The sequence below is a fragment of the Pituophis catenifer genome, unplaced genomic scaffold (assembly GCF_029215685.1).
Source record: "Pituophis catenifer annectens isolate HBS135680 unplaced genomic scaffold, rPitCat1.0.hap2 SCAF_3, whole genome shotgun sequence".
Lineage (NCBI taxonomy): Eukaryota > Metazoa > Chordata > Lepidosauria > Squamata > Colubridae > Pituophis > Pituophis catenifer.
The window spans coordinates 92,485,801-92,504,504 of record NW_027256883.1 but is presented as its reverse complement, the minus strand read 5'-3'; the positions used below and the strand labels follow the sequence as shown (position 1 = coordinate 92,504,504).

At 40.0% G+C, this 18,704-nt stretch overlaps 1 protein-coding gene across 2 annotated transcripts in view; it reads left to right on the top strand.

The window, feature by feature from the left end:
• NSUN2 (NOP2/Sun RNA methyltransferase 2) overlaps nt 1-3,584 on the top strand; it is a 35,737-nt gene extending 32,153 nt beyond the window's left edge. For both annotated transcript variants that reach the window (XM_070939118.1, XM_070939119.1), the window contains 3 exons: nt 1,810-1,948; nt 2,539-2,578; nt 2,806-3,584. In XM_070939118.1, coding sequence (XP_070795219.1) covers nt 1,810-1,948; nt 2,539-2,578; nt 2,806-3,163 — 537 coding nt within the window. In that variant the 3' untranslated portion in view covers nt 3,164-3,584. The remainder of the gene's footprint in view (nt 1-1,809; nt 1,949-2,538; nt 2,579-2,805) is intronic.
• The last annotated feature ends 15,120 nt before the right edge of the window (nt 3,585-18,704 follow it).

Sequence of the window (18,704 nt, the reverse complement as noted above, 5' to 3'; positions counted from 1 at the left end):
TAATTCCAAATAGTATCCAATTCGAATATTTATCCAATCCACTCCAAGTTAAAGCTTTATTATCTTCCATAACCGTTGAAAGTCGAAACCAAGTAGTTCAGAAAAACAAATACTCCTTAAAAGTTCTCACAGTTTCTGAATTATCTTTTATTAGTCAAGGTCACAGCTGCTATTTTCTCTTCTCTTTTCCAACGAAAACTGCAGTTCTCTCTTTCCGCCAGCAGATGTCTCTCTTAAATCCACAATATTCTCAGACCAAGTATCAAAACTATCAAAAATATTTTGAATCCACATAAAGAGTACTTTTCCTCGGGTCTCTTTTTTTTTATTATTTTTTGTTTCAACAAATTCAATTTTAAATCCAGTTATAAAATTTTCTTTCTTGGGCTTTGGTATTTTAACTTCCTCTTTGTTCCTCTCCTTCAAATGTCAAAACAATCAAAAATATTTTTAATCCCTCTGGTTTCTTTTTCTTTCCCTCTGGTTTCTTTTTCTTTTATTAATTTTCCAAATCCAATTTTAAATCCTGTAAAAAGTTCTTTCTTGGGCTTTGGTATTTTAACCTCCTCTTTGTTCTTCTCCCTCCATTAACTTTCCCAAGTGCCAATTAGCCACTCATTTCCGCTCCGGGACACTTTTTAAAGTTATTAAAAATTTTATTTTTTACCTGTGAGTTGGCCAATCACTCATCCAGTACCAGAACTCTGTTTAGACACCACTCCTGCACAAAAAACTTAGTCCGGTTGCCCCAGCTTCAGAGTGGTCATTTTTCAATGGCCACCACCCCCACCGCCAGTTCAAAGGGCAGCTTCCAACCTTTCGAGGAACTTGCCTGTTCCTCTTGGTCATCTGAGGCACCTCTCCTTCTTCACCATTCCTATAGGACGGTTCTGGTCTGAAGACCCCCCAACAGTGGTTTGTCTAGTTGGATTTTCGCAGAGCTGTTCAGAGCCTGCTATTTTTCCAGCCGGTCTCACTGCGACGCTTCCGGTTTCCCCAACATTGCTTGTCAAAGATTGCAAAAGGTGATCACATGATCCTGGGACACTGCAACTTTCATAAATATGAGTCAGTTGCTAAGCTGTTTAATTTTGATCACGTGACGAAAAGGATGTTTGCAATGATTTTGTGAAAAATAGTTGTATGTCATTTTTTTCAGTGCCTTTGTAACTTTGAACAGTCATCAAACAAATTGTTGTAAGTCAAGGATTACCTGTACATGCTAACTGAGAATACCATCTCTGCCTAAATTGCTGTATATTTTTATTGGGGTAGTAGGATTGATGGAATGGAATGGCAATCTCTTGAGGTTTCTGTGTTAGATTTTTTAAAGTATCTTCATTTCATTTATGGCATTAGGCTAGAAACCAGGAGACTGTGAATTGTAGTCCCAACTTAGATGTGAAGCTAACTGGGTGACATTAGGCTATCACTGTCTTTCAGCCCTAGGAAGAAAGCAGTGCCAAACCACTTCTGAAAAAAAACCTTGACAGGAAACTGCCGGAACTTGTCTAGGCAAATTTATGCATATGTTCGTGCACATCTGTATGTATGTATATTTTTAACATGAAAGTAATAACAAGTTTGAGGATGTTTTAATTCACACTGTATAGTTAGAAGACTGTACTGTTGATGTATTCGATTAATTGCCTGTATATTTTGTTTCATACTATTGTATTACAGAGCCAGAAAGTTCCAGTCTCTTATTATATTCCATTTAGTGCTGAAAAACTTTTCTTAAAAATAGATTTCTGTTTTGAATTTTGAAAGAAATGGCTGCATTTTAAAAATCATATCTTTCACTTCCAGGGCATATATACATTGCATCCTTTCATCAGTGCCAGAAGTATTAAGGCTGGCATAGAAGATATTAAAATTTTGTTAACTGAAGAAAATCCATTCTTAAGCAGGTTCAGTAATGAATCACGCAGTCAGCTGAATGGAATGGGTAAGTGAGCATTCTTGCTAAGTAGTTATTTGAGATTCAAGATTTGATTTACATTGTTTATTTAGTTTTAGAGAAGTTGATTTCTAGCTGGTTACCTTTTGTTATATTAATGGTCAAAGCTGATGGCTACTATTCATAAGTGCCCATTTGTCAGAAGGTAACTCTTGAACCTCTCTGGAATCCTTTTTGCTATCCCATCGTTACTGTTCGTGTTTTCACTTGACCGAAATGACTTGTAGATTGTTACCATCCATAATTTTTATTTTCTAAGAATGCCTCAGAGACTGATGTTGGGCCCAAACTTACTTTTGGGACTAAAAATAACCCAGTAATCAAGTTCACTGTACGAATAAGAGCTAGTGAAATTTAAAGATTCCTCTATCTGGTGAAGATCACTATCCCAACATTTTTAATAGTAGCTCAAGAATATTAATAATTTCCTAACAACATCTGCTTTGATAGAAAAGATGGTTGTGTTCAACAAACTGTATGGAGAATAACTGTGGGTCATAGGTTGGATTGCTAAGGGTTAATGTTATTTGTATTATAATAATCTGTTGCTTTAAAACATTATACTCTCTTTGTTTCAGCTATGGGGAGCATAGTCTTGAAATATGAACCAGACCAAAGGTAAGTGACCTCTGTATTCAGTTTATGCAAATGTGCATGTGGATGTACAGATCCTTTTGAATAGAAACTGAACAGAAATCATAAAAGGATTAATTTAATGCTTTCAAGAAACTGATTTCTAGGATCCTAGAACAAACAAGCCGATAGTATTGTTTAAAATTACTAATGAATCCTTTGAAGAAAGTAAAACTGAAGCATTAACAGAGTGTGCATTTGTCTATTTGTAGCAAAGAAGATACCCATCAATGCTCTGTTTTGCTATGTGGTTGGCTTGGTAAGACATCCCTTCGTGCCTTCGTGCCCAAGAATGAGAAATTGCATTACCTGAGAATGATGGGACTTGAGGTATTCAAAGCAAAAAGGAAAGAAGAAAATTTAGAAGGTCAGTTGGAAGCAGCATCTATAGATACTTCGGGGCAAGTGCTAGAAGAAATGGAACTTGAATGTAAAACCAAAAACACCAATCAATTACCAACAATAATAGAAGATGAATTGAATGGACAGCATGAAAAAATATTATTGGAAGCCAGCACAGTAGAAAACCTTTCTTCCACTGACAAAGATGAAAATACCAAAAATATGTAAAGCAAAACTAATTTTGACATTATGGGGAAAAAAGACTAAAAAGTCAATTTGCATTGACTTCATGTGCATTTTTATAATTATGTACTGCAAAGGATTTAAAATAATTGTAATAAAGAAAGTATTCCAGTTGTTGAGAAATGTGGTACACAATTATTTTATTATTATAAAATAATAAAATAATTTTATTATTATTTTGAGTTTTTCCCCAATCTTTTTAGTATAATTTTTTTAACCAAATGAACAGCATATTGCAATCACTTCAGTGAATTTGTTTCTATCAATCGATTTTGAATCATAAAATGATATGTGTCATTCTAGAAATTAAATAGCTTTATTGAGATATTGATATAATTTATAAATATGATTATGATTTTCTTCTATCTTTGGGAGAGAATTTTATCTTTCATACACTCTTAGTAATTGTTATTGTTCCTCTGAATTCATGCAATAAAAATGAACCATGTTGACAGTATACAGTAGCCTAGATTTGAGCTGTGTAATTTTAAGTCCTAAACTTCAATTTCCATTCCAAATTTATGTATTAGTTTTATACCATTCTCTTTTCCCCAAATCTGGATTTTACACCTGATAATTGATTTTAGATTGGGATTCAGAAAAACATGAAAAATTGATGTCACTATATTCATCCAAAATTTGTGCCAATTTTTTTTAATGATTTGTTCCACTAACTTTGGGTTGCCAGAGTGAGTTATACAGTTTATATTAAAATAACATGTTTTTGTTTACCCAAATTAATGCTAAGGTTGTGTACTGGGGTTTTAAGATGCTATGATTGCCTGGATTTTGTACCACTACAATTAAATGTCTCGGTTCAGAAGATATACTTAAAACCCCAATCTTGCTATATTCACCCAAAACCTAAGCCAGAGTTAAATATTGCATTGCCTCATCAAATACAGGTTTTAGCCTATACAGGCAAATACTTCTAGCCACAATAATGATTAATCTGATAATATTTTTATCCCTCTTTGTATTTGTATAGTTGTACTACCTTATTTTTCATGTTCTTTTGATTTCTGAGATTTAAGGGTTCCTTCACCCTCAACCCCTCTAGCCTACAATATAACCTCCCCCCAGATCTTGAATTATCATTTCTTGAACAATTTAGTTCATTAAATGAAACAACATTACCAGACATATTTTCTAAATCCATTCCCTCCAGATTGGACTTCCAGGATATTGCTAATGGAAATAGCTGTTTAAAGTACATTTCAAATAATTATGTATCTTAACATTGACATTCTAGACATTTAGGTTTTAATGTTTGCTGGTTTATTTTAATAACAGTCATCAATTCTTTGTGTGTCTTCATTTGAATGGAAAACTATTCACACATTTATCCTCAATCACAGCAAAACTGCCAGTAAGTAAACGATAACAAATAAGTGCTATTTACACTGCATTAAATTATTTCTCTACTGGTGTTAAGCTTTTGTGGGAGTGTAGTTGAATCAAACACAAAAGGCTTTGGTTAAAAAAAAATGCTACAAATGAAATGTAGGTGATTATTTGGGGTTAGGCCATGTTGGCTTTGAGGTATTTTATAGCTCATCAGGACTTCACAGTTGGATGAGAGTGTGTTGTGTGTATGCATGTGTGTGTGAGAGAGCAAATGTACATAGTAACCAGTAAAGTTTTGCTGTTACTTTAAATTCACTGAGTCTCCATGTATTCCAAAGAACTGGTTGTGCCTCCGTGTTTGGTTGAAAGTGATTTCAGTGTAACTGTTGATCAGGGCTGTGAGTGAGAGACCATAAGCCGAACCTGGGACCATGTGTAACACTGCCCCAAGTTTTTTACAGCTACCCATCCCAGAATGCCCCAAACATCGAGTGACTGTCAATGCCTTAATTAATTCATTGTTTATTCTTTCATGGGGAGGAGCAGGGATTCTCAGATTAGGCAGAAATTAGGCATGAGAAAAATATCAGAGAAGGGGTTATGATTCTCTAGTACAAGGGTGTCAAACTCAAGGCCTGGGGGCCAGATCTGGCCCGTGGGGTACTGAGATCTGGGCCGCAGGTCCGCCCTGGAAACAGCGAAGGGGCCTGTGGGACCTCTGCCAGCAAAAACGGAGCTCGGGAGGGCTGCGTGTGGCCGTCCCAAGCTCCGTTTTTGCCTGCAGAGGGTTGTAGGAGTCCATCACAGCCGAAAACGGAGCTTGGGAGGGCCACCTGACAGAGGGTTGCAGGAGGTGGTCGCAGCCGAAAATGGAGCTCGCAAGGGCCACGGGTGGCACTCCTAAGCTCTGTTTTCGCTGGCAGAAGGTTGCAGGAGGCCACCACAGCTTAAAACAGAGCTTGGAAGCCTGTTTTCACTGGCAGAGTGCTTGGGCCTGCCTACTCCCCCCCCCCCCCCCCGAGGTCAAACAAACCCTTATGCGGCCCTCAATGAAATCGAGTTTGACACCCTTGCTGTAGTGGGTAAAATCCAGTACCATCCTGCCGTAGATAAAACCCATCAATGTTTATGCCAACTTGTTTAAATTGGTAGACTAATTTAACACTATTGCATCAACAAAAAGATATGTAATATTTTTCATAAAACTGCTTTCTGTTGATTTTTATTTACCAAACTTATTTGCTATTGCAAAGCAAACAAAAGTAAATATAAAATAAAATCTAAGACTGGAATTTTTATTATGACAGATTTTTTTTTTTTTGGCCTACAGCCCATTTGATGGCATACATTTTCGGTAAAAAGAAGGTAGGGTAAAATAAGAAAAACGTAATTTATATCTGCTATTTCTAATCTGCCCAACAGTAAATAGATGAATCAGAGATCTGGATATAATTTAAAAATGACAAGCCAGTATTCTTGTAAATTCAGTTTACAAATTAAAATAGTTTTTGTAATCTAAGACTATAAGAAATAGTAATTGGAAAGCATGATTAAAAATTCTAGTTCTAGCAAGCCTTCTCTTGGAAATGAAATGTTGGCTACATCCAGGGATTTTTCAGAAGGATGTTTCATCTATATACAAACAACTTTGGAGAGTTTGGGGTTTTTTTTTTTACCATTCTTGATTTCAAGTATTACATATTAGAACAGCAGAGGGCAGCACAACACAAGTCAGGAATATTTTTTTAAAAAAATTTATGAAGTACTGTATATAGCTGCTGCTCTGAATTGAGAGAAACACTCAAATCACAACTTTGGGGATGAAAGTTGTAATTAACAAGAACATACAGTTTGCCTGTGTTTTGATCTTGCCATTAAATATTTTGGCTGAGAAAATGGTATTCAGTTTAGCGAATTGTGTTCTTTGTAGAATCACAGAGTTGGAGGGGATTTTGCCGGGTACTAAGCCCTCTTGTTGCTTCATACAGGATTGAAATCCACATGAAAGTATCTGTAACTGACTGTCCAAACTCCAATCTTTTCATGAAGCTCATCATCTTCCTACATTGTTATTACACTATTTGGAAATGAACCAGAAACGAACCAAATGAGCCATTCAACTAGAATGAGCCTTCTTATAACTTCACATCATTAATCCATGACATATAAGATGTTGATTAGTAAACTAAGTGTGATGGAGGAGAAAGCATACAAATGAAAAACCTCACTTTAGAGCAAAGCCATGTGACAGCTATTGAATCCACTAAGATTCTCAAAATCTCTGACAAGCACGTGAAATATTCTTTTTTTACCTGAAAATACCAGGGAGGGTTTAAACTGGGAACTGTTGCATTTGAAGCATATATCGTACTGATATAAAGCTTCCCTGGTTTTACTGGATAGTTGGTTATGCATAAATGCAATATATTATACAACCGAAATAAATGCAAAAATAAAATGTATGTTAGTTGGTGGCTGTTTATGGAAAGATGGTTTCTGTTAATGTCTTTCGGCAAAATTATATTTTATGTTTAATAATATGTAATATGATCCTAATATCAGGGGTACAAAAATAGGCCTCATACGATGGCACCAGTGAAGATTCTGTTTCCTGCCATCTAGCAGTAATTGGGATTTTCATTGTCCAGATGTGACCAGTGTATGATTAATGATATTGAATTTCTTGCATCTGCCAGCAGAGGGGACCTGACCATCGGACCAACCGCCGTGAGAGGGCGGTTTTTTTGGACCTGAGCCCCGGATGCTGTGCTATCTGCATTGGTTCATCGCTGCCATCTCACCACAAGAGGGGGTCGAATGGTTGATCGGACCTCCGTGAGAGGGTGGTTGGGTCTTCCCTCTTCCCCCCCTTGGACTGTGGTCGACCTGGAACTTGACTTCGTCCTCTGTTGTGAGGGGACAGTGGACCGGTCCTGTTGAAAATGTTCTTGAGACTCCCATTCCATGTCTCTCCCCTGGACCTTCTATATGGACCCCTAGGATATGGTTGCTCCCATATGGTTGCCCGGCCCCTTGGTTTTCCGAGGAGCTGAGGGAGATGAAGCGCCGGAAAAGACGCCTAGAGAGTGGTTGGAGGGCTAGTCGCTCCGAATCCGACCAAACACTAGTTAGGTCTCATATTAAGATCTATCTAGTGGCGATAAAAGCGGCAAAGCGTAACCACTTTTCCGCTCTTATTGCATCGGCAGATAACCGCCCAGCCGCCTTGTTTAGGGTGACCCGCTCCCTCCTATATCAGGGAGCGCGGGAAGACCCCTTGCAAGGGCAGGCTGAGGATTTTGCACAGTATCTGCACGATAAAATCGCTCAGATTCGGGAAGGCTTGGACTCTGACTGGGTAGATCCCGGCGGGGTGACTGAGGCTGGTCTTGAGAATGTTACCTGGGATGAGTTCGACCCTGTGACTCCTGAGGACATGGACAGGATCCTGGGGAAGTTAAACGCAACCACATGTTTATTGGACCCGTGCCCCTCCTGGCTGGTACTGGCCACCCGGGAGGTAACACGAGGCTGGCTCCAGAGGATCATAAATGCTTCTCTGAGAGAGGGTTTCTTGCCTCCCGCCTTGAAAGAGGCGGTGGTGAGGCCCCTCCTCAAGAAGCCTTCTCTGGACCCGGCCGTTTTGCCAAACTATCGTCCGGTCTCCAACCTTCGCTTTGTTGCAAAGGTTGTGGAGAGTGGTTGCGCGACAGCTCCCACAGTTCCTGGATGAAACCGTCTTATCTAGATCCGTGCCAGTCCGGCTTCAGGCCTGGGTACAGCACGGAGACGGCATTGGTCGCATTGATGGATGATCTCTGGAGGGCTCGGGACAGGGGTTGTTCCTCTGTTCTGGTCCTGTTAGACCTCTCAGCGGCTTTTGATACCATCGACCATGGTATCATGCTGCGCCGGCTGGAGGGACTGGGGGTGGGAGGCACCGTGTTGCGGTGGTTCTCCTCCTATCTCTCTGACCGGTTGCAGTCTGTGTTGGCAGGGGGGCAGAGGTCGACCTCGAGGCGCCTTGCTTGCGGGGTGCCGCAAGGGTCGGTCCTCTCGCCGCTCCTGTTCAACATTTATGTGAAGCCGCTGGGTGAGATCATCCGTGGTTTTGGGGTGCGATGCCATCTGTACGCTGATGACACTCAGCTGTACATTTCCACCCCAGACCACCCCAATGATGCCCTCGAAGTGATGTCCCAGTGTCTGGAGGCCGTGCGGGTCTGGATGGGGAGGAACAGGCTTCGGCTCAACCCTTCCAAGACCGAGTGGCTGTGGATGCCGGCGTCCCGGTATAGCCAGCTGGTGCCATCGCTGGCTATTGGGGGCGAGTCATTGACCCCCACAGAGGGGGCTCGCAACTTGGGCGTCCTCCTGGATACACGGCTGTCTTTAGAAGAGCATATGACGGCCGTGGCCAGGGGGGCTTTTTATCAGGTTCGCCTGATACGCCAGTTGCGCCCCTTTCTGGATCGGGACTCCTTGTGCACAGTCACTCATGCCTTGGTTACGTCACGCCTGGACTACTGTAACGCTCTCTACATGGGGCTCCCCCTGAGGAGCACCCGGAGGCTCCAGCTGGTGCAGAATGCGGCCGCGCGGGTGATTATGGGAGCGACGTGGCGCTCCCACGTAACACCTCTCCTGCGCAAGCTGCATTGGCTCCCGGTGGTCTTCCGGGTGCGCTTTAAGGTGTTGGTTCTCATCTTTAAAGCGCTCCATGGCTTAGGGCCAGGGTATTTGCGAGACCGCCTGCTGCTACCGATAACCTCCCACCGGCCAATACGCTCTCACAGACAGGGCCTCCTTGGGGTGCCGTCGGTCAGGCAATGTCAGCTGGTGGCCCCCAGGGGGCGAGCCTTCTCTGTGGGGGCACCCGCCCTGTGGAATGAGCTGCCTCCTGGAATACGATTGATCCCGGACCTCCGGACCTTCCGTAAAGCCCTGAAGACGTTTTTATTTCATCAAGCCGGCCTAGCCTAAATGGTTTTTTAATTGGGATTTTAAATTTTTTGGATTTGGGGTTTTAAATTTGGGTAGCCAATGATTTAATTCTTGTAATTATCTTAACTTTTGCATTTGTATGTTTTTTAATTTTGGCTGTTCACCGCCCTGAGTCCCTTCTGGGAGAAGGGCGGTATACAAATTAAATTAATAAAATAAAAAATAAAATAATAAATAATTGAATACCGGTATTCCAATATAATGTTATTCAAGTTTTTTTATAAACAGGGAGAGAAGCCATCCCAATAGATCACCCTTCCTAGTCTTCTTTGTGAAAGAGTCTATCATCTGTCTGTCTTATCATCTGTCTATCTAATCCATGTGTGTCAAACTCAATTTCATTGAGGGCCACAACAGGGTTGTGTTTGACCTTGGAGGCTGGGGGGGCATGGGGCGTAGCCATGGTGGGCGTGACACGGGACTCGTGTCAGGGGCACCTGTGGTGGCCAAGTGCTAAGGCAGGACTTCCCTGAGATTCTCACTCACTCTCGTTATAATCCTTCCTTCCTTCCCTTCTTTTTTCTTCCCTCTCCTTATTTTTCCTTCCTTACTCTCTTCCCATCCTTCCTTCTTTTTCTTTCCTCTTTCCCTTTCCTGCCCCTTCTTGCATGCTCAAATGCAAAAGAGGAAACATTTCTCCTTTTGTTTTATTTTTGGTTTGTTTTGATAGCCAGCGAAAATGGAGCCCAGGGGTAGGGGGTGCGGCCTTCCGCACCCTGTTTTTTTTTTTTTTTTATTTGATTTATATGCCGCCCTTCTCCGGAGACTCAGGGCGGCTTACAATGCGTTAAACAATAGCCTTCATTCTATTGTATATTTTATACAAAGTCAGCTTATTGCCCCCACAAACTGGGTCCTCATTTCACCTACCTTAGAAAGGATGGAAGGCTGAGTCAACCTTGAGCCTTGGAGAGATTCGAACCAGCAGAAATTGCAGGCAGCTGTGTTAATAACAGGGTGCACTAAACCCCTGTACTATCAAGGCTCCTGGCAGAAACACTGCGGGCCTGTACTTTGCTGTTTCCAGGCTGGCCCCACGGGCCAGATCTAAGCACCCCACGGGCCGGATCCAGCCCACAGGCCATGAGTTTTACACCCCTGATCTAATCTATCTTGCCATGAAATATTATAGCACAGTCTTTAATTATTTTTCCTCTTGCATTCTGTTTATAAATGGTAATTAAATGAAAACAATTGTGGGACACAAGCATGGAAAAATTGGCCTGAAGTTGTGATGGCATCTTAAGGAACCAGATGCCATTTGTTTTTGGCCCATAGGCATCTGTAATTTTGAGATGTGCAAGCCAATCCATGCTTACTGAATATCTAACATAATTCTTCAATATTTTTATCCGATCCTGCCTCCTCTGTACAAATTAGGGCCCAAATGGATGGGGCAATCTAGCTTGAACAATTAATAATAAAACTGCTGGTGCTTCTGTTTCCCCACTTTCTGTGCTGAGGAATGGTGTCCCAACCTCACTACAGGTAAAAAGGTTTAGGAAGTAATTTGAAGAGAAAAAAAGGTGGATAGTGTGATAGTTACAGTGCTCACCAATATGTACATGTTTTGCTTTTATGTTTCTTTTCTTTGCCTCTTTCATGTCAACAGCATACAATGGACACTACAAGATGTAGGAATTTGAATGGGATCTGGTTTGAACTCTTGTTCCTTTTTGCTCGCCAGTTTATTATGTAATCAACAAGGATATCTTCAAATACATTCTATATCAGGGGTGTCAAACTCAATTTCATTGAAGGCCACATCAGGGTTGTGCTTGACCTAGGAAGGTCAGGGGGCGTGGCTGGGGGGGACATAGCCAGCTTGAGGTCACTCATGTCAGGGATGCCTGTAAAAACAGGCTCTCGAGTTCCATTTTCAGCCATGACAACCTCCTACAGCCTCTGCCAGCGAATTTGGAGCTGGGGGGGGGGCACACGCTGGCAGAGCTCCTGAGCTCCATTTTCACTGGCAGAGGCACCACGGGCCGTTTCTTTGCTGTTTCCAGCACCCCACGGGCCAGATCCAGCCCACAGGCCTTGAGTTTGACACCCCTGTTCTATATGGTGTAACTGGGCAATATTCATGTAACTGAGTTGTTGAGTAATACTCATGTAACCATTTGAATTTATCTGTTGTCAGATACAAACTATTATTAGACAAAATATCCTATGGCACATCCCTAAAATATTGGAGATAATTCCTAGATCATATTTGGGAACTACGGGTCTTGATGCAATTTTCTTAAGGAACATAGAGAAAATAATGTACATGATAACAGAAGAGAGATCAAAATAAGTAACAGGGTTAGAGACTTGTAATGGGTCTGCAGGCCCCAATCCACCAAACCCTATGAATGCATGTGCCCCAACACAGTGACACATTTTATATATCCTGCTATGATAGATTCACTTTCAACTTAAAGAGGCTAACTTGTATTTTATTCTTCATGCCTTATGGCTTTATAGTTGAGCAAAGTGTAAACTACATCCATGTTTTCTCTCCAATGCTCTTATCTACCAGTAGTGGATATGCATAGGAAATGCTCTGGTCTGGTGTCCTGCAAGAATTTAGTCATTTCACCCCCAGTTCCAACAACCACAATCCCTATTTCTAGGCTTTGGACCAAGAAAATAATTGCTTTGGTGTTCCATCACAGGATGTACCAAAGAAAACTGGCTGTCTGCTCAGTTGTCCAGAACCTGCAAACAAATGACCTTGAGCTTCAGAATATGGGTGAGGTTAAAGATGTAAAAGTGACATTCCAAGAAGTCTATTTCTATAGTTTTGATATATACTGTGTGTTTCTGTTTTATGCATTGTTAGCCACCCAGAATCCATATAAATCTGCATAATATGTAAGTAAATGAGTAAGGTGAATGGTCAGGAAAAATTCATTAAAAGCTTCTTTGAGTCCCTCAACTAATAATCACCTCATTCTAATCTTTTTTATAGGGCTTCAGCAATTTATGTTAGTGACATATTTTATTGCAAACAAAGATTGCATAAATGTTCCATGGGGCTAAGCTGAAATTAAATTGCTAATCATGGCACAGCATAGGAAAAATAGCAGAAATCCTTGGAGAAGTAAAGCAAAATATACATTGCTAAGTAAATCATCACTTGGCTGTTGTGAAAGTTCTTCCTCTCAAAAATTCACTCCCTTGGCAGGGGATTAATATTTATTTTACCATATAATGAAATAGCACAAGGGCAATCCCTGAACATGGCGCTAAATAAGTAAAAAAGAACAAAAGGCTTAAGTATGCACAGGGGGCTGAGATCATATTAGTATCCACTATTTGTTTTAGAGATTGCCTTCAACATAAAATGAACGGCATATTTTTAACCATTTGTATATAACATCATAGAACTGGAATGGTCCATCAAATCCAGCCCTTACCTTTAATGTACATAATTCAAATAAGTGTATCCCCAAGAATTGATTGTTTAAACTTTGTTTGAAGAGATGCCACACAGGACAGCTCTCCATCTCACTAGGTTATTATTGGTTTCTCTGATGAATTACTATTTCTAGTGAAAATAAATGAATCTTTAAATATTTGCTTTGTTGGGCTTCTCATTCTCTTCTGTGGATACTATTCTGGGAAAAGAAAAGAAAAACATCCATTCTTACCAGTCAGACAAAAAAATTTCCAAACGTGTACTTTGGACATAAATCACCTGATGCCACCATCTCACAATCCTACATTTTCCCGTCAGGAAAATGTTTCCTACGTTTCTCATCTGTTCTTAGGCTGCAGAAGGACTACTTCAGAGGAGGACCTTCCCTTCAAACTGCTCTTTCTTTCCATCTCCCATACCCTTACATAGTATTTGGAAGATTTTTTAAATGTCCTGAAAGAATATAAACTTAGATTAATAGAATGTAGCTGGTTCTGTTGGGATATACATAGACTTAGATGTCTTTATTATTATTTTTTAAGTGTACATATCTGACCTGCAACCATACCATTTCTAGAGTTACAAGTATTCTTAAAATATAGCCATCAATGTACTTATTACACCTTTCATAAGCCCTAGTTTCATTTATCTTTGAAAGTACACTACTTGTATTCTTAATCTTTTCCTTTGAAGTAAAGGAAATTGGAAGAAAAAACAACACTTATAAAGAGTCAGAATAGGTAAATAAAATGGCGGTGCTTTCAGTGATTCCATCCATTTGGGTGCAGTCTTGGGTTTTGTTCATGAACCTTATTTCAAAAGATCCTGAAATTCATACTAATCAAATTCCAGTATTAAACTGCTGAGGAGCAATTGTTGTGAGCAATGGTGTTTTCTAATTATTCTGTAAATTAAAAAGCAGTACCCATTCATCCACTTTTATGTGATCTTATCAGTGCAAGATACCTTATTGTGCAAAAAAAAAAAAAAAAAATTAGGCCAAAAATTGGAGGTGGGATAAAGATGAATTTTGAAATTGCTAATCGAAAATTACTGAGAGGATTGTCTAGGTTGCATATCAGGGCTGTAGTAATTCTGCAAACCAGTGGTGAAATCCAATTTTTTTTTACTACCGGTTCTGTGGGCGTGGCTTGCTGGGCGTGGCAGGGGAAGGATACTGCAAAATCTCCATTCCCACCCCACTCTAGGGAAAGGATACTGCAAAATCCCCATTCCCTCCCCACTCCTGGGGGAAGGATATTGCAAAATCCCCATTCCCTCCCCACTCCTGGGGGAAGGATATTGCAAAATCTCCATTCCCACCCCACTCTAGGGCCAGCCAGAGGTGATATTTGCCAGTTCTCCAAACTACTCAAAATTTCTGCTACCGGTTTTCCATACTGCTCAAAATTTCCGCTACCAGTTCTCCAGAACCTGTCAGAACCTGCTGGATTTCATCCCTGCTGCAAACCCTAAGAAGCATCCTGGGTTTTTGCAACTCTGATATGACAATCCTTAGGACTGACTAATAAAGACTAATCAACTGTTTAACACTTTTCTATACTAATTGAGCTCCTTTAAAATAAAGGACAGCTTTCTAAATGTAAAGTTTTGTGATGTCTTTCTTTCAGCTGTATTTGCCATGTACCCTGTTCCTTACCCTATACCCTGGACTTGGTGATCTCAGTTGTTTAGGAGGAAATTGTGTTTTCCTCTGTGTTGAGATAAGATTTCACTTATCAAATCTTGTGCCACTGTGGAAAAGGAAGTGAACCTGCCCTTCCTTTCAAACAGTAAAATGTATTATTGAATAAGAGTTGTGTATATGCCTGGTTGCACACACAGGGACACAAACACATACTTAGACATCCAGAGCTAAATGTGAATGCATCTCCAAGCATTCTGTTCTTTCAGATTCTAATGCTTCTAAGATACAACAATTAATTGAGCTTAGCCACAGGATTAATTTAATAAATTAATCAGCCAAAGTTGTCATCAATTAACCAGTAGGCGTCCAATTTTCAGTATGAGGATAGGTGGTTTTAATTCAAGGGCATAAGGAATTAAGGCCATACACACTGCCTTTTGTTCTGCTATAGTAGCTAAATGAAGTATTGAAGCTTATCTTTTTGAATGGACTTGTACAATTTCTTCCATATTTTTTAGAAAGACATCTAAAATATTTTATATTTGCAATGCCCACATATTTACCTACATTTTAAAAATGAATTAATCAGCTCTACACTGTCACGTAGACAAGAAGAATGAAATTCCTTTATCACACTCATTCCGAATTTAAGACTTATCACTGGTTAAGTCATACAAGACATATATAACTGTAGTGGCAATAAAAAAAGAATAACAATTGAAAACCTCCAACAATGACACCCTTTTAGACTTGGGAGAGAGGGAACACCATATTATTATAAAATGTATTGCAATGTTAGTATAGAATTGTACTAGGGCAGATGACAAAATCAACTGAGATTTAAAGAGCTTTCCCTGTCGTTTACTGCAAAGGTACTTATTTGGCAGTGCTACTTGCTTTCTTGTTGACTAATTGTTCTACATTCTGTGTACATGTGCATTCTTTCTCTAAACTACAGCCTCCCTGCACATGAATAAAAGCAGCAGAACAAATACATGTGTAGAGCCATACTGTGAATTAAGACAAGAAGTTGTATTCAGAGGTTCCTATGTATATATCTCAAAATTGCCCTACAGAAAATGGCTGGATAGAAGCTTATTAATTTAAAAGCTTCAGATCTGCAGAACTGATGTGAGGAATTGCGGTTATAAAGGGCTAATCCATTTATTCCATTTGCCCTTTATCTGAACACAGCATCAGAACTGATCAGTTGGCAGCAGAGGTGAGAGAGCAGATCAAGCTGAAATAATCACAGCAGATTGGAGAAACGGTTTTAAACCTAGGATTAATATGCATTTGTGCCTTTCTTTTTAGTGCAAGTCTCTTCCATTGTTTTTTCTCCCCCAGCTTTCTTCTCTTAAAATCCTAAAATGTAGGTGGATTAATGACTAACTTCGATTTAGATACAACACCCCTGAGGATCCTAAACAAAACAGAAAACAGGGGACTTAAAATATCTTTTCTATCCACCATACTTTCTCTGCTATTGTTACAGAAATGGTTTCCAGCGAAGCAAGCAAAGCATTTTATGTAACAAACCATTATTTGGCTTTAAATGTGAATTAGTTGCTGCTGAACTGTACCAGTTCCACTTAAATTGTTGTGGAAAAGACAAATATAAAAAGGCAATTAAATCTGATGAATAATGGATTTAGCTGATATTATTTGTTTGTATTTTTGTTTAAGAGTTGACTTAGAATTTGTTCTCCAAAGTGGAAAATGATTAAAACCAAAGTATTTCAAAATGTAAATATTGATGTATGCATGTATTACTTCTGCGACGGTACAATCCATTGTTTATATAAACTTAATCTTTTTACAACCTTCAGATCTTATGTTTTACAATTGTGGAGATAATTGCAAACTCTTTGATATTTAATGATAATAAAGTTTGTGACTGATAATGCTTCCCCTAGAGCTGTGCAGCACTTCAGATTTCAAGGGGACAATTTGATTTAGTTCAAGTGGCAATTGTAGCACCTGCCTGCTATTGCTTAAACTTAGTGTGTCTTATCCTGGTGTGAAAGAATATACATTAACCTTCAGACTAGAGAAGGAACGAATGAACCGTTCAGAGGGAATTTTAAGAAAAGATTGCTCAGTCCTGAGAAAGAGTACGGTGTGAAAAAGAAACTCAAAATAATTCCACCTTGATTTTCTTTAGTATGAGGCAGAGAAATGCATAAAGAGGCTATCAAGACTGATGACAGCCCTTCAGGGTAGGCAGGGTCAAGAAATAGACAATGCCGGGATTCCAAGGAGGGCTCTTTATTATAGTACTGTAGAATTATAATAGGATTCCTCAACCTTAACAATTCCCAGATGTGCAGAATTCTGGATGTCCCAGAATTATCCAGCCAGCATAGCCACTACTGAGAATTCTGAGAGCCCACATATCTGGAAGCCACCCACGTTGAGAATACTGTAGTAGAATAAGAGTTTTCTTGTCTTCCTTCCTTCTTTTTGTTTCTACAATATTGTGTGCATAGACCATGCAGCTAATTTTGACTGGAGGGGATAGATCCAAAATGTCATCCCTCCTTGTTTAATTTCTATTTCTATTTTTGTTCTAATGGGACTAATCCACAGAAATAGAACTCTTTATATCAGAAGTGCAAAGGTATAGAGGCATTCCTCGAGGCATTGGAAGTTGTCTACATCTATCTATTTCAGGAATAAAAATATTCCTCTATGCCGGTATCGAGCATATTAACTTAGGACCCTCATGTCCTTACGAATTCTTGTTGTTAAAATATCATGGCAAATGATAGCTTCTTTTACTGTCATAAGACCCAGAAACAACAATATTATAATGGGCAGGAGATAGTGGATGAGCAGAGGACTGTAGAAATACAATGCTTACTGAAGATGGAAATGTGGATTAGAAACTGGGCAGAGCTAATATATAGAAATCAAAGAACATCTAAATTGCTTTGCCAGCTAGGATGGCTGGTATAGTGGGTTGATTTGAAATAAAACACTTAAAAGGACAAATAGTATAGATCAGTGATGGCTAACCTTTTAGTATGCATGCGAAAGGGCGCGCTTGCCCCTGAACCCCCCAAATGCAATGCATGTGGGCCCCCTGCATGTGCCTTGCCCCGTGCACGCGCGCACGGCACCCTGCACGCACCACGCACCCCCGCACATGCGTGGCACAGATCCAAAGACCAGCTGGCTGGCGGGAGGCGTGTGTGCATGCATGGTGGAGCTGAACTGGGACAACAGCTTGCGTGCCATAGGTTCGCCATCACGGGTATAGATGCAGCTCCACAAGGAATAAAAAAGAGAGGTTAAAAAAAGGCTTGTCTCCAAAGTTATCTATCCTGTAAAGAATATAGAGAAAAGCTTTTAACAAACCATTAAAAAAAAATCCATCATCTAGGCTCAAATGGTTACATTTTACTCCTGATTATTAAAGAGATTGTGGTTCTCTGCCTTTATTCTCTGTTCCAGCCCACTGAGATTTGCTAAAAACTTTTGGCTCAACACTTATAATCAACAGTTCAAAATTAGCCTTGCCAGTATGCAAACTGGCAGGCTGAGTACCTCCCTCTCCAGCTGTGACTCCCCATCAGCTTCAACAGTAATTAGAAATGAAAAAAAAAATTCCCCATTGGCTCCAAGGCAAAGGTTTTCCCCAAGTCTAAGTGCTGTAGGGGAGAAGGTAGAGGAAGGGCAATTTCTTGTTCCTGGCCCAACACTGTAGTGGTCACTTGTATGCCTGTGGGTCAGAAATGAGATTAGTCACTGCTTTTTATAGTAGGATTCTATTTCAAGGAACTTAGGATAAAGAAGTAAAATCATGGTGAATGTCAGTGCCTTTAACAATTCAAACTATTTTTAATGAAGTAGAATAGAGAGCCAACTGGAGCATATGACAAATGAGCAACACTAGTTCTGTGAATCCGTCCAGTCACACAATGAAGTGAAATGTGCAAGGCCCTACTAGCTTGCCCTACCTCTGCCCCAGTTCCCTTTGGCTAGCTGTAGACATCTTCAGAAGGAGTGTTCTCATTTCTTGATGTACAAGGTGTCTATTGAAAAACCGGCACATAACTGAGGGATGTATATATGAATGGGAAAAAACTGCTTCCTGTACTTGCATTTTTTTTTTGTAG